General features: G+C 33.8%; 2 protein-coding genes across 4 annotated transcripts; one reads left to right on the top strand and one right to left on the bottom strand.

Annotated features, from left to right (window-relative positions):
- The first annotated feature begins 11,823 nt into the window (after positions 1-11,823).
- Positions 11,824-16,468, top strand: LOC21399112 (transcription factor E2FC). 2 transcript variants are annotated; one of them, XM_024170818.1, is made up of 13 exons: positions 11,824-12,115; positions 12,938-13,163; positions 13,322-13,407; positions 13,532-13,620; positions 13,697-13,751; positions 14,262-14,314; positions 14,399-14,449; positions 14,546-14,594; positions 14,719-14,784; positions 14,864-14,940; positions 15,568-15,751; positions 15,851-15,908; positions 15,993-16,049. In XM_024170818.1, exons 1-13 carry the CDS (start codon positions 11,897-11,899, stop codon positions 16,037-16,039), a joined length of 1,260 nt encoding a protein of 419 aa, XP_024026586.1. In that variant the 5' UTR covers positions 11,824-11,896; the 3' UTR covers positions 16,040-16,049. The 2 variants fall into 2 exon arrangements, with proteins under 2 accessions (XP_024026586.1, XP_010104441.2); XM_010106139.2 differs by lacking the exon at positions 15,993-16,049 and adding an exon at positions 16,071-16,468 and having other exon boundaries at positions 11,826-12,115.
- A 2,164-nt stretch (positions 16,469-18,632) lies between these two features.
- LOC21399111 (HVA22-like protein i) lies at positions 18,633-21,980 on the bottom strand. 2 transcript variants are annotated; one of them, XM_024170810.1, is made up of 7 exons: positions 21,666-21,980; positions 20,657-20,701; positions 20,469-20,567; positions 20,314-20,370; positions 20,142-20,205; positions 19,822-20,028; positions 18,633-19,348 (listed from the first exon to the last, which is right to left on the bottom strand). In XM_024170810.1, exons 2-7 carry the CDS (start codon positions 20,686-20,688, stop codon positions 18,773-18,775), a joined length of 1,035 nt encoding a protein of 344 aa, XP_024026578.1. In that variant the 5' UTR covers positions 20,689-20,701; positions 21,666-21,980; the 3' UTR covers positions 18,633-18,772. The 2 variants fall into 2 exon arrangements, with proteins under 2 accessions (XP_024026578.1, XP_010104440.1); XM_010106138.2 differs by having other exon boundaries at positions 20,657-20,697.
- Between the last annotated feature and the right edge of the window lie 544 nt (positions 21,981-22,524).

The following is a 22,524-nucleotide window of genomic DNA, read 5'->3' as shown; positions in this document are numbered from 1 at the left end:
GGAAGGAGATCAAGAATACCAAGAGGAGATTGAACGACGTGTGACCACCCGCACTCCGATCGTGGAAATGAGAATAGCAAAGAATACCAGTTGGTTGAGGCTTTTCCGGTTGCTGTTTGGAACGCTTTGATCTATCAGACGTGCAGTTTCCTAAAATCTCAAAAGGTATGATTTAGATCTTTAGTATTTATGTTATAAAGCATCATGAACATGTTCTTGATTGGCTTTGGCATTGATTTAAATTTTTTTTTTAAATTCCGCTGCGCACTCAATGCCATTATTTCCAACACTTAGTACATAGAACTAAAAAAAAATGACTGGTTTGAACTTAATGTGATAGGAATTGATACTATCCTTCATCAATTTAAGATTTTGGATGGTTTATAATAGATATGTAAACTGATTGTAACGACCACCACGTCAAATACATAGTTGACATTGGGAGTCATAGTATTGTGACTTATAGTGTTGTCATAACAGTATGAGTCATTGTCTATGAGTCAAATTATAACAGTATGAGTTAAAAGGGTCGGTCATAGTCCGGTCATAGTATTATGACCGGCCATAAGGCAATCATAGTGATGTGACCAGACTGTCATAATATTATGACAGAAATGACCCATACTGTTATGACTGGCACACTATGATTGCCTTATAACTAGCCATTATACAGTGTTATGACTGACTATTTCTAATGACTCTATGCCCGACTAGGAGTAATTGCATGTTGACTAATAGTTATTGTTTTGAAATGATTTAGGAATGGCTGCTGGATTGAACGTCTTCATCAAGTACAATGGACATTGGGATCGTGCTTCGGGATAAGTCGGTTGTGAAATGAAGGGGATATTGGTCCCCACCAACACAACTTATATTGGTCTTATAGATTTGGTAAGAAATGTGCTTGGAATTTGGCCACAAGGAAAAAGTTTATCCTTAAGTTATGTTGTTAAAGATGGAGAAGCTTCCGTGAAAATATCGTCTTGACTCCAAAGGCATCTCTTCCTTCAAAGTCTTTTATTTCTTCTAAGATGACAAAAATTGGTAAAAAAAAACAATTAATACAAAAAAAAAAACAAGAAAGTAAACAAAGTTGTTAACCAAAGTACTATGACTCGCACACTAAGAGTTTGACAATTGTTCGGTCATAGTACAATGACCGACATTCATAAGTGTTATAACTGATGACCGCCCATAACCAAAGTATAATGATTGATTGATAAGTGCATGAAAATGCACCCTAAATACTGCTTTTTATTTATATAATATTAAAATATTTAAGCTTTAATTAAACAATTCTATTATTTTTATTGATGATATTTTTAATTGGAATTTGTCTTGTTTTTACTTAATTATTTACAGATGAAAGCAGTGTAAAAAGATACACAAGAAAAAGCCATATTTTCAGCCGTTTAAGCCCATTGAGCCGTGTCAGCCCATCAAGCCGAGCATGCCGCTACATCAGTTCTCTCTGCGTGGGCCCCAGCTCTTCCGCGCTCCCCAACTCTTCCTCACGCGCGTCACCAGCACGCCTAAATCTCAGGGCGCGCGTTCTTCCCACGTAGCAGTTAAGCGCGTCGTAGTTTTATCCCGCGTGGGTCCCGCGTGTCAGCGTGCCAGCCAACCGCCCATGCTTTGCACGCCACCTGTCTCGATGGGACCTCATGTTGGTTACCGAATCGAATTCGGATGCGGAAGCGTGGGGGGGATCGTGCATAACAAAAGTTTTCATAAAACCTTTGAAATACTCTATAGATTATATTAATTTATGCACGAATAAATTAATCTCATTAATTCATTTATTAAGAACTCAATTACGAATAATACCCGGCGGTCGATTAGGATGATAACTTGAGTTCTTTGACCTCGAACAATCCTTGCTCTAAAGCTTTGTGTTTAGAAAACCAATGTCTTCCACGTCAATTCCTAAAATCTATGAATACGTGTGTGTGGCTACACTTGAGACAAAACGGGTTAGAATAAACACTCGAATTTCCATAAATACCAACGTATGCATGATGTGAAATTTTTGAAAAAAAATATTTTCTTCCCTCTCTAAGAGAATTTCGGCCACCCCTTTCAAATTAGGGCAAAAATTGTTTTAAAAAATTGTCTCTCGCGATTTTCTATCATTCTCTTATTTATAGAGTAGAAGTCAAACTTCTAGAGGGAATCCAATCTCTATCTCCAAGATAAAACTTGTTAATTATCTCCTATTTGAATTCGAAACAAAATCTCACATTCCCTTATCCTTAGTGTGGCCGGCCACCTTAGGGAATTCTCATCCCTGTGTGGCGCCAATTTACAGATAGGAAGGAAGAGAAAATCATCCTTTATCCTGTAGTCCAATTTTGACTCAAATTCAAATTCCAATTTAAGTCAAACTTAAATTAATTTGAATTCTAAATTGAACAACTTATCAAATAAGTTTAAATGGATAAATCTAGATGTGTTCAAATTCAAATTTAAATAATCACATTATTTAAATAATAATTAATTCTCAATTAATTATTTTTGAGTGTTTAATTTTAGAATTTCGTAATTCTAAAATTCCCATTTTGCCCTTTGTGTCTGGTAGAATTACTAGGACGACGCGTGGACTAATGGACCTATAATTCTGAGCTCCAATAAAATTAATAATCAATTAAACACTTTAATTAATTAATTAATTCTATTAATTCCAATAGTTACTCCACTATAAATTTAGAATTGCACTCTCGAAATTATAGACATAAATTACTTCTAAACTGTGAAGTGTCCATTTGATATAGTCACTGCATATAGATCAATCCTCCATAAATAATTCATAATTAGAGCTAGGTAAAATCCGTTAACCTCTCTAATTACATCTTTATCCTTGAGTACCATTGACTCTCTAATGGACAGTGATTTATAAAACACATTCATGAATCAGAGCTCCTACTGGTCAAATTACCGAATCAACCCTCAAGAGAATTATTTATCTACTTCTTTCTCAAGAAGGAATGAATTCCATCTTGTATAATAACATTCCCGACTACCTGCTTCATCATGTCTCCAAAATACAAGGAATAAGATTCAGGATCTCAGAATTTATACTGAGTAAATCAAAAGACACAAATCCATAAATAAGAGTCTGTTAAGAACTCATGATTAAGATCATTCTATATATGACCACCGGTAGACTCAATTAGAATTTCTACACTTAACGGAAATTATTAGAAATTCATATTGTGTCTGTGTCCTTGTTCCACATAATCTCATTATGTGAAATACACTCATTCAATATCTCACCATATTAACAGTGCGAATAACACCGTTCCATTCTAAATGGGAATGACATGTATTAATAATGTTTTAATTAAAGATTCTGAACTTTAGTTAAATTCATTATAAACATTACTTTTTGATTATTATCCTTAAACATTATCCTCTCGTATATAACACTTATATACAATGTTTAAGGTCACATAAATAATCATGAAATTTTTATTGATATTCATAAAATATTCATAAATATATGCACATAAAATAATGAATAAACTCTTTTATTAAATAAATAATAAATATATTATTACATCTCATGCTTCTAGGACACCATTCCTAACAATCTCCCACTTGTCCTAAAGCAGGTAGAATATGTCACCTATCCTGAAACTTTCTAGGTGTCCATGACTGATCTATGCCCGGAACAACTTCCAGATCAGTTAAGAATTTCTAGAGTCAGGTTGCTTTCCGTTTGCTGCTTCACAAGTTGCAACACATTAACTCTTAATGATAGAATTAGCAATCACACTTTGCCAACAACCTTTCTTGTCATGACTCCTTCACCTAGTGTGAACACAGATTTGGATGTTGACTCTCAAAATCCATGCATGACTCATAGTCAAAGTCTGTGTATCTAGCAAAAGACAACTCTTTTACTGACTAAACTATCTTATAGTTTCTTGTTTTCCTCATACACTTAAGGATACACTACACGGCTACCCAATGATCTAATCTTGAGTTCAACTGACAACGACTGACCACTCTCACTGAATATCATACATTCGGGCTTGTAAAGAATAAGAACATCTTCTTTTTTTTTGGTCACATCTTGGTTTTGATCAAATCCATAAGGCTTAATAGCCTTATCAAACTGGATGTTCCATGATCTAGAAGTTTGCTTCAATCCATAAATGGATCTCTACAGCTTGCAGACTTTCTGCTCTAAGCCTTTCTCTATGTAACCCTCTGGCTGATCGATATAGATGGTTTCCTCAAGATAGCCATTCAGAAAAGTTGTCTTGACATCCATCTGCCATATCTCATATTCAAAATATGTTGTTATGGCTAAGAGTATTCGGATGGATTTAAGCATGGCCACCGGTGAGAGAGTTTCCTCATAGTCAACTCCCTCTTTCTGGGTATAACCCTTAACCACTAGCCTTGCTTTATAAGTCTCTACTTTTCCATCCGCTCATCTTCTTCTCTTGAAGATCCACTTGCATCCAATGGGTTTTACCCCTTCGGGTAGATCTACAAATTGCCAGACTGAGTTGGAGTACATGGACTCTATCTCGACTTTCATAGCTGCTTGCCATTTTTCCTTATCAAAATTATCTATCGTAGCCTTAAAGGTCAACGGATCCTCCTTACCGTCATCAACAGTGACGATGTGTGCTTACTCAGTATACCGGTCAGGTAACTTGCTTACCCTCCCACTACGACGAGGTGCCACAGGAGTTTGATTAGAAATCGTGGTCATATCTCTTAGCGTTCCAACAACTCTTGTCGGTAGTGGTCCAATCTCATTGGAAAGTAACTTTTCCAGAACTACTTTGCTTCTGGGCTTGAAAACTATCATATAGTCATGCTCCAGAAACGTGGCATTTGTCGATACAAATACCCTTTGATTCTTGTGACTATATAAAATAATCTTTCTCTTGTCCCCATTGCATATCCCACAAATATACATATTTCTGATCTTGGTTCCAACTTCCCAGTCTATTGTTTCATCACATGAGCCGGACACCCCGTATGCGAATATGCTTCAAAACTAGCTTTCGACCATTCCACAACTCTAGGGGTGTCTTTGGTACAGACTTAGATGGTACTAGATTAAGAATATACATGGTGGTTCTTAGGGCATAATCCCAGAACGAAGCAGGAAGTGAAGAATAACTCAACATTGATCTTATCATGTCGAGCAAAGTCTAATTTCTTCTTTCGGCTATACCATTCTGCTGCGGTGTACCGGGTGCAGTTAATTTGGATACCACACATTCTTCAATCAAGAAATCCTGAAACTCTTAGCCCAGGTATTCACCCCCTCGATCTAATCGAAGTGTCTTGATTGGTTTAGCTAATTGTTTTTCAACTTATGCTTAGAATTCTCTAAACTTTCTAAAAGTTTCAGATTTTCGTTGCATTAGGTAAACATAACCATATCTCGAATAATCATCAATAAAAGTGATGCAATATTTGTAACCTCCTTTATCTTGGACGTTTAACGGTCCACATACATCCGAATGTATTAGCTGAAGATGTTCTGTGGCTCTTTCTCCTTTCGACATGGAAGGCCCTATGGTCATTTTGCCTCCCATACAAGATTCATAGGCTGGAAGCTTACTAACTTTTAGCTCGCGTAAAGGACCACCATTTACCAGTCTTTAAATCTTGTTTAGGTTAATATGACCAAGTTTAAGATGCCACATATATATGTGTTATTTATCGTGAGAGATCCTTTGCTTCTTATTCTTAGGTTCGGCAACTTTTGAACTTTTAAATATTTCGTAGTGAGCCAGGCATCAGTTTAAATAGTATAAACTATTTTCTAAATATCCAGAACATATATCGGAACACTTCTGAAAGATGTGGACTAGATTATTATTAAAGGCAATTGTTCAAATAATTTGGAATTAGAAATCAAATTTATCTTTATGCTTGGAGGGAAATAAACATTGTTCACAACAAGGTATTTCCAAAATTGAAGTCAAACTTCTCCCACTGCTTTTGTCAATATCCTCGCAGTATTCTCACTTTCATCGTGTAGTCCCTGATGTCAAGTTCTTTGTAAGAACTAATATTTTGCAAAGAAAATCAAAACATGATTAGTTGCTCCTGAATCAACTATCCAGGACGAGTAATCACCCTCTACTAAAGATGTTTCTAGAATTAGTAAATCTTATTTACTTTGATTCTTTTTCTTTGTTTAGGTGGATATAATTTCCATTTAAGGGCTAAAACTTAATAAAGAAAACAAACACGATTAGTTATTCCTGAATCAACTATTCAGGATAAGGAATCACCTTTTTACTAAACATGTTTTTAGAACTAGCAAATCATATTTGCTTGAGTTCCTTTCTTTATTTCGGGAAACAATTTCCTTGTAAGAACTAAGATTCAATAAAGAAAACAAACATGAGTAGCAATTCCCGAATCCACTATCCAGGAATAAGGAATCACCATTTTTACTAAACATGTTTTCAGAATTAGTAAATCATATTTGTTTGAGTTCCTTTCTTTATTTCGGGAAACAATTTCCTTGTAAGAATAAAGAAAGCAAAACATATGACTAGGACGACGCGGGTACTAATGGACCTGTAATTTCGAGCTCCAATAAAATTAATAATTAATTAAACACTTTAATTAATTAATTAATTCTATTAATTCCAATAGTTACTCCACTATAAACTTGGAATTGCACTCTCGAAATTATAGACATAAATTACTTCTAAACTGTGAAGTGTCCATTTGATATAGTCACTGCATATAGATCAATCATCCATAAATAATTCATAATTAGAGCTAGGTAAAATCTATTAACCTCTCTAATTACATCTTTATCCTTGAGTACCATTGATTCTCTAATGGACAGTGATTTATAAAACACATTCATGAATTGGAGCTCCTACTGGTCCAAGTACCGAATCAACCCTCAAAAGAATTATTTATCTACTTCTTTCTCAAGAAGGAATGGATTCCATCTTGTATAATAACATTCCCCGCTACCTACTTCATCATGTCTCCAAAATACAAAGAATAGGATTCAGGATCTCAGAATCCGTACCGAGTAAATCAAAAGACACAAATCCATAAATAGGAGTTTGTTAAAAACTCGGGATTAAGATCATTATATATATGACCATCGGTAGACTCAATTAGAATTTCTATACTTAACAGAAATTATTAGAAATTCATATTGTGTATGTGTCATTGCTCCACATAATCTCATTATGTGAAATACACTCATTCAATATCTCACTATATTAACAGTGCGGATAATACCGTTCCATTCTAAATGGGAAGGACATGTATTAATAATGTTTTAATTAAAGATTCCGAACTTTAATTAAATTCTTTATGAACATTACTTTTTGATTATTATCCTTAAACATTATCATCTCGTATATAACACTTATATACAATGTTTAAGGTCACATAAATAGTCATGGAATTTTTATTGATATTAATAAAATATTCATAAATATATGCACAAAAATAATGAATAAACTCTTTTATTAAATAAATAATAAATATCCTATTACATCTCATGCTTCTAGGACACCATTCCCAACACCCTAATGTCGGCCAACTTCTCTCGTCGCCTGACCACTGCCAACACACTTCCTCCACTCTGCGCGTGACACGTGGCAGCCTTATTCCTTTCCTCCAACCGAACTTCGACACGTGTCCCTCTTGTGCTGGATCCGAATTTCTTCCCCAAAAATCAAAGCGAGTTGCCAGATTTTTTTCCCAAATCAAATATATGATTTCTCCTAATTTATGTGTAATTTTATTTTGTTTCCCTTTCTTTTGTAATTTTCTATTTTTATTGTTTGTTTCTTTACTTGACAGGCAACCTCTGAACACTATAAATAGAGGGGTTAGCCTAAGGTTTTTGTAAGTTTTTAATATTCAGTTTTCTGTCATCTTGCTGTCACTCTCATATTTTCTCTCTAGAACTTGTGAGAATGTTTTGCAAGCTAGGCTAGAGTTCTCTTGGTGAGGTTAGAGATGAACTTTTGTTGAGTGATCCAATTCAGGTTTTGATTCCTTGTGCTGTAAAGTTCGATATCTTAATGAATTAAATCTCATCTATTTTTCTATTACTTTTCAAAATATTGTGTGCCAATTTTTATATAAGTTCAGTCATGTTTTTCTTATGTAATTATGTCACGCATTGTTTTGTTATTTAAATTATTTTATAAAATTGTCTTTTACTGCAATATTGTCAAATTGATATATTGTCCATTTTGGATAACTTGTAATAATAATATTTCAGAGTCAACATAAAGATTTAATTTATTCAATTCCTTTATTTTGTGAATCAAAACTTGAATTGGTGAACGAAACATTAGGGATTCTCGACTCCTTACCGTTTTTACTACTGAATTTTCTTCATACACATTTTCTCCTTTTTATTTTATTTGCAACAAAAATCCCAAAAACTCTTCTTTTTCTTTAATTCACTTTTCTCTAACGCTCTTATTCTGTTAGTCATTCTTGTTATTTTGTTATCTCTCTGTGGATACGTCCGCCCTTCTGTGCTACAATCGACCGCTTATGAACATCACTTTTGGGTGTTAATCACTGATACACTAAGAGTCCGACAATTGTGCGGTCACATTACTACGACCGATGGTCATAATGCTATGACCGTAGGCTCATCAGTCAGGCAGTCGCACTCTGCGACTGCCTGCCTAATGGGCGGTCATAGTAATTATGACCGTCAGTCATATTACTATGACTGCACGATGTGTCTGTCTTATGACCGGTCATAATAAAATTACCAAGCGGTTATAATGATATGACTGGCCATCAGGTAGAGTCACAGACCAAATAAGGAGCACAATGACAATCCAATGACCCCCAAAAATTTTAAATAACTCACCTTATCTGTTTTTATCTCCTCGACTAAAGCCTTTCTTTTCTTCTAAGATGGTAGAAAATGGTAAAAGAGAAAAAATAGTAAATACCTAAGAAAAAAAACAAATAAACAAGAAAAGCCAACAAAGTTTTCATTATTGTCTCGAAATCCGCCATTGACCTCGTCTATTTCGTGGTTGATTTCTCCGGCGAAGAGGGCAAAGTTTCCTCGGTTTGTTCTTCTCCGACGAAGAGGTTTAGGCGTTGATTTCTTTGGCGAAGGTTCGTCGTGTGATTGCGTGGGTTTTCGTTGTCGTGGGTTTTCGCTATCGTGGGTTTTCGCTGTCATGGGTTTTCGCTGTCGTGGGTTCATCGGTGCTTAAGGTTGTATACAGTGGTAGATGGTGGTAGACGGTGGTCGTCATTAGGATTTCTTGGTCTCTGTACACACCTGTGTTCGTTCTCCTCCTCCTCCTCTCTCTACTTTGAATATTTGAATTATAAAAGGCTTCATAATATATATTCAAGGCTTTAAAACTGAAATGTGGCATAATTATCATTTTAAATCAAGTAAAAACAGCCTAATCTCACTTTTACTGACATAACGATGCTAATTGTGAAAGTATACAAAAATAATGCTAAAATTAATAATAATTTATTCAGGAGTTCTATTATTGAAATTAACCCTCCAGAATATATATATATATATTTTTTTTTTTAATCTTTATACCACTTTATAGATCATGTAATTAAACTAAGAAAAAACAAAAAAGAAATTCAAAAATCTACCATCATTATTAATAAAAAAAAACAACGTGTGAGATGGTAAGTTAGGCAACCATTCAAACTGGCAGAGCTACGAAATATTTTCAGATGAGCGAATTAACCAAAAGTTTAAATTAAATTAATGGGACCTAGTTATTGCCACCTACTTTGTAAATTACCGGACCTATTTCTCATGTGCCACCGTAACCGGCTGAAGTATTAGTATAAATTTTTTTTTGTATTGAGTCGTAACAGTTACTATTTTGAGGATAAAAAGTCATTTTTACGCTTGTTAACTTTGTTAGTTTATCAATCCATTCAAAAAACTTAAGCTATTAGAAGGTGAGCCAACAATAATTTATATTCTAACAATCACCTTACGTGCGAGACTGGACAATAAGCAATCATGTGGATAAATTAATTAGAAAGCCCAACACATTGATATTTAATAATAATCCTGAAATAATCAAATGCCCATCACGTGATAACTATTTAAATGGGGATAAAGAATGCAATTACATGAATTTAAACTCAGGACTTCCCGCTCTAATATTATATTAGCTTACCAATCAATTTCAAAAGCCTAAACTATTAAGAGGTGGGCCGACAATAGTTTTATATTCTAATAATAATTATATGAATAATATTAAAAGACACATCAATAAACGATTGTCGTTTTTAATATGAATAATAATATGCACATCTGTAGATTTTGCTGTTAATATTAGTCGTTCCATCGTAACCAATTGTCATTTTTAAACATGAATGATATTGTCGTGAAAGATTACATCTGTCATTAAAAATGACTGTTGTTTATTGATGTTTCTTTCAGTACTATTCATATAATTATTCATGATAGATGTGCATGACAGTCGTTTATTGCTATATACTTAAAAATGATTTCTGTTTTTCAAAACAGTAACTGTTATGACTCAATACAAGAGAATTACGTTAGTCCTTCAACCGGTTATTGATCAAAAAATCTCTCCCACAAAAGTATTGTTGGTCCACAGAAAAGGCCAAATTAATAAAATAACTATATTTTTTTTTACCATCTACAGACTAACAAACTTGTGAACATGTGTAATAATGTTATTGTTTTATTTGATATTTTAAGTTTGAAATATGAAGTACTTAAAAGTGAAGACTCGAGTGTAATCGAAAGTTTTGTAGAGATTTTAATATAAATGTTATAATTATAAAAGTTTAGAGATAAATTATATATCATATAGTATTATTGCGGTAAAAACTAGTAAAGTTTAAGAGTTTATTTGGGGCAATATGCTAGAATGACTATCCAACAAAGTGAAATTAACAAAATAACCTTCTTCTATTTTTTATGTAGAAAGACATTTACTCATTCTTTGTAAAAAGAGATCATTTTGCAAATAAAAATTTTTAAAAAGTTATTTTACTAATAAAACTTTTTAAAAGAGTTATTTTTATAAATGCCTCGTTTATTTGGTAAATAGGTTTGAAATGCTCTGATTTAAACTTTTGGTTCAAAACATTAAAAATAAATGGGATAAAAATTAATTTTTATCGAAATGCTTTGGTTTCAACTTTATAATAGCGCACTTTGGGTTCAGAGGGCAGTTTTCGTGGGGCCTAAGGTAGCTCCTCGGCTGCATCCAATGATCCAAATTCCAATATATGTAAATAGATCTAACTTGATAATATTAATTATTATGGCCTATTTAAGAAGTATATTTAAATTATAATTTGAGTTTTGATTTAAATTTTTTTAAAAGAATTATTGACGATAATTATTTTATTTAAATTATTTGTAAAAAAAAGAATCATAATATAAACAAGTACTAAACAACCCATTATTATTTTGTGTGGTATTTTTTATTTTCTCTCGAACAAGAAAAATACGTATACTACAATTTTTTTTTCTTATCATTTTTCCCCATTTTCAAAGGGACACTTTTATCTTTCCCCTAACTGGCCCGACCCGGTATCTAAGGTGGGTGATTCCAAGATCCATGTGTATGTGTTTGCGTTTAAGGCCTCTCGCTGCTTCGCTCGCGCATACAATCCCAGAAAAACTAAAACCCTTCGCTCGGGTTTCGTTTATTTTATTAATTTGAGTTTTGTTACAATAAAAAATTTTTATAAATAGTCACATTTAATTTTTTTATTATAATAAAAAATTTTCATATAAAATTATATCTTAACTCAAATTCTAAACTCGAATCAGCGAGACGAACCAGACTTCAGTCTCTCTCTCACACAAAAACACGCAAACGCACCTTTCCCTCCAACACTCAAAAAAACCTCTCTTTCTCTCTCCGCCCTTATGATGGATGATCCGAGCACCGCTCATGGCTTCCAATTTCAGCTTCTGCATTCTCATCCTCATCCTCTCTCACACCACCATTCCTCTTCTTCTCCTTCCAATCCCCACCTCTTTCCTTCTTCTTCTTCTTCTTCCTCTTCTCCTCTCAGACCTCACTTTGTCGCTCCTCCTTCCAATCACAGCCATCATCGCCTCTGCGATTTCTCCAAAAACTCTCAGGTACACACTTCTTCCGCCTTTACTAGGCTTCCGATGACTCAACTCTCCGTCAATCGCTGATTTCTTCTTCTTGTTCATCGATTTTGCTTCTTTTTTTTGTCGTTTTCGTCTTTTTTTCCCTTCCTCATTATCGTCTGCTTTAGGTTTTCGATCTTTTTCTTTTGGTTTCTTAATCTGCTTGATGAAGATGATATATTTTTCCGCGCGAGTCCTTTAGTTTGAATCGTTGAATGATTTAGTAGCTTCTTTGCTTATTGATTTTTGATTTCTTTGTTACTTGACTATTCAATACTATTTGAAAATCAATCGGTGAAAATTTCATTTTGCATAAGGAGTTGATTTGCCTTTTCGAAGAATATTTTGTGTTTTCTGGCTTCATTAAATTTCAAATTCGTCAATCAGGAATCGAATCTGATTCTAAGTAGTCTAATTTGGCTGTGTTTGGCTGAATATCGAACATCTAGAAGTAATTCATTAACCACCAGTGATCTATAATTTCATCTTTCGGATTTATTTATGTATCTTTTACTTCTTTATCCTAACGCAAGCAAATGCGTACAAGTCTTAAATTATCATGCGCAGATATATAAGTTTGCATTAGAATCATTTTTTCTCTCTAGAACTATACGGTTAGTTGTTGAACTTGTGTCCTGCACTCTGTTATTTTCCAAATATTAGTATGATGCTATCATCTATTGCTGTTTGGCACTCTATAATCTATATTTTTCAAAATTGAAATTACTGCTCCGACACGTGCACATTTATTTATTTCAAACTTTAAGAATTTGAGAAAATTATTTTAGAGAATGATCTTCTTTGTAGTTGGTGCAATCGAATGTAAAGTATGAGGCTCAGATCTGGAGCCCAGCTGTAGCAGGACAAAGCAAAGTTAACGACCCTGCTGCTGAACGAAAGCCTTCTGGACTTGGAACGTATAACATTAAGTCAAAAGTTCCAAAACAGACCAAAATTGGATCTCAAAGATTGAAAGTTGAGTGTCTTAATGGATTGAGCCCGTCTATTAATTGCCGTTACGACAGTTCTTTAGGTAAGATCAGATTATAAAGGTTTTAGTTGATTCTAACTGACCTCTTTTATGTCTTTCTTTATCTCAGAATTATCTTAATAGTGAAGTAATTTTTTGTATACTTGTTCTTTTGGTGGATTTTGTTACCAAGATTTAGAGGTGTAATGTGTCATTTGTAGGCTTGTTAACCAAGAAATTTGTCAAATTAATTCTTGAGGCCGAGGATCGAACTCTTGACCTGAACCACACTGCAGGAGTATTAGAGGTACATAGGATACTTCTATAATTTCCTATGTGAGAGTCCAAACTTTACTTTCCATAGTGGTTGGATGCTTGCTCATTTCATATTTTCACTTGTTTTTATAAACTATGTTTTGTTGTCGTCACAGGTTCAAAAGAGAAGAATATATGATATTACAAATGTTCTTGAAGGAGTAGGATTGATAGAGAAAACTTCGAAGAACCATATTCGCTGGAAGTAATTCAGATGATTTTTTCTACATGCTTTATCTGCAATTTTTAAATTTTATATAACCATCAAATCTTACAAACAGGGGATACGATGGATTGGGGCCAAGTAAACTGATTGATGAGATTGCTGGGTTAAAGGTACATCTAACATATTAATCATTTTGATCTATGTAACTCATCATTAACTTAACCTTTCCTTATTTTTGGATTTTAGAAATGGTACTTTCAGTGAACCACTTTTGACCCAAAGTTTTTATTTTTCATTGTCGTATAGACTATATAGTGGGTGGTGAGTCACCTCAAATAATTGACTTCTTTCTAATTCATAACAGATTATGTGTTTTTATTCATATTTTTCAATGGAGCTAGTGAAGAAATCTGATATGAAGAAGATTATAGAGAAGTGTTGTTAGCATGCTGTTTGTAGAAAAAATATGCATATACATTCACTGATGCAGTACATAACACAACGTTGCACCATCTTTCCGCCTGATTTTTGAATTATATTAATGAGATTGGTTAGGACTGGTATCTTTTTCTAAATAATATGCGTGGTATAGATAAAATTTATGCTTCCATGCTTTTGAAAGAAACATGATGCAGTAATTTGAACTCTGTCTATACAATTACAGTCTAGTTTTATTCCAGGCTGAAGTTGGAAGTTTATATGCGGAAGAATACAGGCTTGATGAGGCTATAAGGTTGGTTCAGTTGGATTTGCAAGAGATAATTCTCGCATTTTATTTCTCATTGTGTTTTGAGCTGTTGTCCATGTTCTATTTCAGGGACAAGCAAGATCGTCTAAGGGCCCTGGGGGAAGATGAAAACTGTAAAAAGTACATTCAAAATTCCTTATGTCTCTCCCCCCTCTTCCCGCTTTTTTTCTGGGATACATTTTCAGAGTTTTCTTCATACTGCCTATTTTGACTTAGGTACCTATTTCTAACGGTGGACGATATTTTGACTCTTCCATGCTTTCAGGTCATTGTCCTCCGAACCTCGGAAGTTTTCCTTGAAAATTTCTTTTATCCAACTTTGCTTATCATAATTGTTGTATTGATTATCAAATGATCTACTTAATCTCACTCATTGGTATTGCAAACAGAATCAAACACTGATTGCGATAAAGGCTCCAACAGCAAGTTATATCGAAGTTCCTGATCCCGATGCAGTAGGTTGCGTGGACAAATGTGTTTACATTTTTGTGTAATGTACTAGTTCCTAATTGGTTGCATTCTTATAATGATCAGGATATCAGTTTTTCCCAAAGGCAATATAAACTAATTGTTAGAAGCTCCAGGGGACCGATTGATTTGTACTTGTTGAGGTATCTTTTCTTTCATTAACTCATATGCACATATTCCCTCAATCCCTCCATGGACGCAAGGGGAAGATCTAGCATTGTGATGCATGTGAAATATATTTATACATATGTTCAAAATTCTGATAGTCCTTGGATTTATAAGACTTCTACTTGGGCCTTTTTCCTTTGGGGTTAATTCCACAAATGGCCCCTGAGGTCGACACTTAATCCCACTTTAATTCCTGACTTTTCAAGTGTCGCACAGATGGTTCGTGAGGTTTTACTTTGTTTCAATTTCGGCCCTTATATCAACTAGGCGTTAAAATTTAATAGACTCTGTGTAAATTAGAATCCAAAAATATTTGTGGAAATTAACTTTTGATTTTTGTATTGTTTTAGTCTCTAAACTTTATATGTTTCCAATTTTAGTCCATAATTTCTATAGATTCCGTCAAATATTTAACACCAAACTAACAGAAGGACCAAAACTGAAACAGAATAAAACCTCAGGGACCAACTGTACGACGTTTGAAAAGTCATGAACTAAAGTGGGATTGAGGCTAAACCTCAGGAACCATTTGTGAGATTAACCCTTTTCCTATTTCATACATGCATGTACTTCTATAATGGCTATATAATTGATGCTTGTAGCAAATATCAAGGCGCACACGAGGAAGCAACAACCAAGCAATCTAGCAAGAAGAGTTCATCTGTAAGGGACGGTGAAGGACTCTCTTTTGATCATCAGGGTAATCAAAAGGTATCCTCTTTTAGCCTCGGTTCACTTGGATCAAAAGCATCAGGAATTCAGAAGATAATTCCGGCAAATGTTGATGTAAGTACCTTTTTTTTAAGGGCTTTATGTGCAAGTACTTTAACTTCAAGTGCTTTTCTCTTCGGAAAGCTAATCAATTTCACTAAGGTCGGTTTGCAGGCGAATGATGATTATTGGTTTAGATCGGATCCGGAAGTCAGCATTACGAATCTGTGGGGTAAATAACAATTTGTCAGTTATTCTCAGTTTTATTAGTCTTTTCTTCTCCTATAATTTCCATATGTCAATTTGCAATTGGGAGGTGGAAGAGTTCGGAGGCCTTTTTTCGATCAGGAATCCCATATGTAACGTGCCATTTCTGTTTCTTGGTGACTAATAGCAAATGAGCAGTGCATGGCGCAATCAGACTACACATTTCAAGACTGCTGTATAAAATAGGGCAAGACTGGATCGGTGACAAGTGAACACCGTGCATAATTTGAATAGGAGAATGTAGTTGAAGGTTACGGGTAACATGAAGAGGGCTTCTAATGTTTTCTTCACATATTGATATGCCAATTGTACAGTCAAATGATCTTTTTTCTCCTCTTAATCTTATCAATAGTGACTATAAAGTTCAGACATTTATATTGGTTCCCTGCAAGGAATAATGTTTCACTCATTTTGGCTTTTTTTCAATTGAGTGAAATAGCTTAAATGCTTATATTGACGCTGAAGTCTGTAATACCACTGTCGCATTGATAAGGTGTTACAATACCGATTCTAAAGTTGGCGTAACTGGTGTATTGCATTATTTTCGCCAGGTATCTTTTAATTTTAGTTTAGAACTTTAGAACGCCTGAAAAATTTGGGACATTTTACATCTATCTACATTTATCTAGTATCGACGTATATAAAAACGTGAAAGTTCAAAGCGCGCTCCTTCTGCCACGTATGCATCGATTGTCTTTTTTTGTTTTTTTTTTTTTGAACTTTTCTTTATTCTTTGACCCTTAATTATTTTTCATTTAAGCTCGTTTAATTTGTTGATTTAAGTTTTTAATTCGAGTTAAGATGTAATTTTATATGAAAGTTTTTTTAGTAGTAAAAAAGTTAGATGTGATTATTTTTTAGAGTATTTTACTGTAGTAAAACTCGAATCGGTGAAATGAATGGAGTCTTATATTCATGTCATTTATTGATGCTTCTTCCACTTCATTAAATTATTTTTTCTTTTCTAATTTCTCAATTTAAATATTTTTTGTTATAAGAATATCCCTAATCAAATACTTTTACTATAATTCTCTATATATGTTAGATTAGATGTGTTTGACTAATTTTATTGTTCTATTTTACATTGAAATAAATTTTCTCAAAAAAATATCCTTAATTAAACATTTTTCTATTTCTCATATGTACACTTTAATTAATTTTCTATTTGATTTATTTTTAAATATGTTTTATATTTAAAAAAAAACTACTACTGAAATATTTATTCTCTAATATGCCCTTACTATAATTAGTTTTTTATTGGATTTTATGTTCTATAAATATGATTTTATTTTCAAAATACAGATGTAATATTATTCTTGTTCTAACTAAAAAAAGTTGATGTAATAACCATTTTAAGTACTTTTAACTTGAATTATCAAAAAGATAATAATTATTTTTGAGTAATCTTGACAAATACTTTTTAAAAGTGTATGAGTTAGGATTTTTATCATTTATTCTTGATTCATAACTTTTTTAGTTAAATAATTACACTAATAAAATAGTATTTATCAAGAATAAGAAATAAAAATTTATATTCATGTACTCTTAAAGATAAATTTTATATTTTTTTATTGTTTTTTACTTTGGCTTCTCTGGGGCGATTAAGGACACACCCAACCAAACGATTAGTAAACTGGTCTTTTTGGTACAATCTCTTTCGTCGGGTCTGTATTTTTTTTATTTTAATTTGTTAGTTAAAAATTTAATAGAAGCTCTTTATAAATAATGTTAGCGCACTTACAATTAATTTGAGACATTTTTTTTATAAATATATCATATATTAAATTTATGAAAATGAGAAAAAATTAAAAATAATTAACACTAAGTTGTAAACAAAAACTTGCTATATGAACGCGCTTTGACTACTGGTTAGAAAACTGATAATGTTCATTGTTTAAGCACTGGCACGTGACATCTGCAACTCCGTGATTTGTGCCCCTTTATTTTATTGCAAATTTGCTTCATCCAGATGTCGCAAAGTCAGTGCAGCTCCCTCCAATTTGCACTTTTACTAGGGTTTTATGCATTATTGATTTCAGAAGTTTGGAATTAATTTAGGGATCGTTCATGTGAATTCAAGTTTTTAATTTGAATTAAAATATGATATTTTTTTAAAATTTTTAATTATAATAAAAAAAATTAAATGTGATATTTTTAATTATAATACCCTACCAACTTCCGACACGCTATCTTATCCCGGTTGTCAAATTATAGAAAAAAAATCTGTCAAATCTTTTTTCAGCCGAATTTTGGATGGCAAACAAGCATTTCAAGTTTGATTTTTAAATTTGAAAAAAAAAAAAAAAAAAAAAAAAAAAAAAAAAAAACAACAAGCATTTCAAGTTCCAACGACTCGATAATACAAAAAAAGCCAACTAGAAATTCAATTTTGAATAACGAATAACCCGCACACATATTTGCACGTTTCCGTAAAACATAAAATCAAAAGTTCAATTCTTAACTCATTCATACCAGACCCAATTATGAGCCGTATGAAAGGATAATCTAAAATTTGTTTCAACCTATTATTTCGCCAATCGATTATGAAAGTTGATAGGTGAGCGCCTGACGCAACCTCGCTAGCGACCCTAACACCCTTTCAAAAATTCCCGTTTTATCTTGATCAACATGTGTTTCAGAATGATAACACCGACCCTACTAGCCAAGACCCTTTAATCCGCGAACAATGTGCAAAAAATAAAGCAACAAATAAATCAAAACTAGATAACAGATTTACAGCAACGTCTACACCAACAATTCCACAACCATCAACCACCTAATGTCAAATAAAAGCTTTTGCAAACTAAAATATGGGGAACACAACCTCTTTCAACGGGCCTCAGTAGATCGATTTTTCCGCAACCTACCCCGTGTGAGCCGAATGGCATCTTCCATGACTGTCTCTTTTGGAGGGTCACCATTTTCGGTTTCTGAAGAAGAAGCTCCTGCCTCGAGTTGCATTGGTTCCAATTCAGCTGGCGCCGACTGCACTGATTGAATGGACTTTTCAGGTGCAGCTGTAGTTTTTTGAGCATTTGAAGCCGTCGCTTTAGTTTTAGTATTTGGATCTGCTGCTTTACTTTTAGCGTTCGGATCTACTGTTTGGTTTTTACCATTTGGACCTGCTGTTTGGTTTTTAGTATTTGGAGCAGCCGCTTGGTTTTTAGTATTGGGAGCTGCCGCTTGGTTTTGAGTACTTGAACTTGCTGCTTGGGTGGCAGCTTTAGGCGCTTCCTGAGAAGCAAGCTCTTCTGCTATCTCCTTTTGGTACTGACTCGAAGATGTGCTAGATGTGGGAGATGATGGTTCTTCGGGTTGTGATGGTGGTGCTGTAGCAGGTTGGTGATTTGGAGCAGAATTTTGGCGAGGAGGAGGTTGGCGAGCCCTACCGCCCTGCTGTTGTGCCTGTGAAAACACAATAACAAGTTTTTTCAGGGGATGAGAAAAGAGTAGCAGCATAAGAAAGAACGGAAATCTGTAATTCATTCCAAATGGCAAATATGGTTTAGACGAGAAACAACCAGGGAATTTCCAACATCTTTAGCATCACTTACATGATGGATGCAATGAAATCAATTATTCAGGAATTAAAAAGGTTTATAGTATGGTTAAACAGCTATTACCGCTGTATCTGTTAAGTTACTATTGTCGTTGACAAACCATCAAAACTAAGAACCATCTTAAGTCAATGTATCCCAAATTATTTTTGTACACCTGCTCAGTAATCATTGGAAAACTAAGAATCATAAAGCAGATGATGAAAAAGAATTTTCAAGGACTATTTTGCTCTTTTGCATATGGTAATGCTAATGAAAAGTGATATGTGAAATAGGGAAAGATAAAAGTAAAATTCCAAGAATATATCCATGATTAAATACCGGAGGGCGAGGCCGTGGTGTTGATTGTGCAGCAACATATTGCAATATATCAAAAACTCTTGTCTGGCCATAGCTTGCTGCTCTTTGCCAGTACAAAACTGCAATGTCTCCCGCCCTGGTTCTTAGTTCCACCAAGTTCCGATCAATATCATTCTCATGCTTTGCAAGATATGGTCTAAAGAAGGAATCATACACATAAGTTGTCCCCTGATGCACATAAACATTTATCACTAAAATAAAAAAGATAAAGAAATAAAGGAAAACAAAACAAAAAGACAACATAAACATCATTGCACAGCTCAATAAACCAGATCTTGTACCTTCATTCTAGGGTGCCACAGGTATATGAAAAACAACAACTTAACTTCACAATACATTGGAACCCTTCATTAAAACAAAAATGAAAAAGAAAAAAAACACAAATTAAGTACAGAAGTGGTACAAGAAAGAGCATTTAATAGATCTCATCAAATTCAAATTAGAAATTCTCACCACGAAATGAAAGCATCGCCTACTCTTTCACACACTGTCAAAAATGCCACCAGAATCCTGCCCCAAAAGAAGAAAAAATAAATGTTACTATAGAGTCATCCATACTATAGGTGGTAGCGAGTCTAGTAACAGAAAAGGAAATCAATAAAACATACCAGTACTGACACCAAAAGAGAAGTTGCTCAATTTCTGGCTTATTCTTTTCAACAGTTTTGTAGCACTCATAAGCAGGATAAGCATAACCAAGGACCATTCTGCCAACATTTAGAACACAAATAAGTTTTCATTCAAAAACATATTACCTTCAAAATCAAAAGAAAAGAGAACTCTTTCGGTAACATACACAAGTCCTCTGGTTATAAAGGATCCTATCATCTTGTATTCCTAACTGCACAGAAAAATTAATCCCTCGTCAAATTCAACAGCATAGTAATTGAAAATATTATGATAGAGATTGAATAACAAACTACAGATTAGCTCAATATCATATGAAGCAAATTCTTAGAAACTGCGGATACAAGTAAGATAACCTAATTATGTGTATATATAGTCGAGAAACCGAAAGGAGAAAAACATGATACAAGGAGAGAAATCGAATCAGCAGAGAATATAATTCCATTACACGAAGACATGAAATAGAAGTAGATTTCTCTATCGAAACAGCCAAAATCAAAGAGCAACAAAACAAAACAGAGATATCCTATGTTTCTCTTTCTCCGACATATATATAAAGAATAAAGCTCAACCGAGCCAAGTTCTTATATATAGGCTGGATTTTTCGTTATTTTCTTCTCTGAAATTCATGGAATCCAAACACTGATCCTCGGGGGACACTATAAAGCAAGGAAAAAGCTTATCAGAGCAGTAAATTTTCAATTCCGATGTCAAAACGACATGAAGATGTTTAAACTCAAATTATCTTACTCTTCCACAATTTTCTCAGCAGCCAAACAACAATATGTGCAAAATCAGATTCGCCAAAGAAACGCCGTAACAAGAAAAGATTACAATAAACAAAGCTCAAAATCCCCAAATTAGGCCACGAAAATCACACGGAACAATCAGCTGCCAACCAGACCTCGTCGCTATCAAACATTCGAAAACTACCACGAAAATGATAACATCAAACTCGAAAAAGCCTCGAGAAATGTTGAATCAAACAAGAAAGAGCAAGAAGCACCCGAAGTCCAAAACCTCCAAAAACGGAAATATCTATATACAAATATCTTATAGATATTGTGCTTATATTTTCGTATAGAATATCGACTCCCATTAAAACCACTTTGGAAATGAGAAATTGAGAAAATCACGGAGAAAACGAAAGGAAAAAAAGACAGAAAATCGACCGGTACCTCTTGACGGCGATTTCAAATTTAAAAAAACAAAGCAGAATAATCCAAATAAGGAGAGCGAATCTCAGAAACCGTGACAAAGCTGAGGAATCATTCGTCTCCGATGAGTTAGATAAAATCTCCGGCGAAGAAACAATAGTCAGAGCCGCCGAAATGTGACCGCGATCCGCTCCGATGTGACCAACAATGAAAGAGAGGAGAAGCGAGCGAAGCGAGGCCTCTTTCTTTGGGCGATTGTGCCGTTTAAATTCGCTTTTTGGTTTCTTTTTTTTTCTTTTTCGTTTTTCTTGTCAAAATTTTCATTTAAAAAGATAAAATAATATAAAATGGGCGTATGATTTTATTTGTTTATCGTGAGATTTAAACACCGCTGTTATGTGTCTGCTATCGTGGAGATGACAACACCGTGTACATACGGCCTAATCATCGAAAAACTTCAATCGGACGGTTGAGATCTTTCTTTCTTAAGTGAGTTTTTTACTTTTCCATTATTTTATTTATTTATTTCATTGCGATTCAATTTTTATTTTTTATTATTTGCCATTGTTATCTTCGGTAACGCGAACACAAAAAGAGTTGGTGACTGCTTTTACCATTTAATCCTTCAAAGGAGTATGCGAGAAAACAAAATTCTACTACTTTTGAAGTGGCGATTCGGTAAAGTGACCAATGAAGAATATAATGTTGATAACGTGCTGCAAAGTACCGAACGGATAATTGGATATGGTCCGTATGGATAACAAGCAATAAAATACGACTTCAAATAAATGTTAACTTGTGGAGTAGGGTCTACATAAAATAACGGTAAACTCACCTCTGAACTTTTCTTAGAATAAAGTTGGATATAGACTTGTACCTA

This window comes from Morus notabilis, unplaced genomic scaffold (genome assembly GCF_000414095.1).
Source record: "Morus notabilis unplaced genomic scaffold, ASM41409v2 Scaffold550, whole genome shotgun sequence".
Classification (NCBI taxonomy): Eukaryota; Viridiplantae; Streptophyta; class Magnoliopsida; order Rosales; family Moraceae; genus Morus; species Morus notabilis.
Note: the sequence above shows the minus strand (reverse complement) of the source record. Positions and strands in the feature narration are given on the sequence as shown.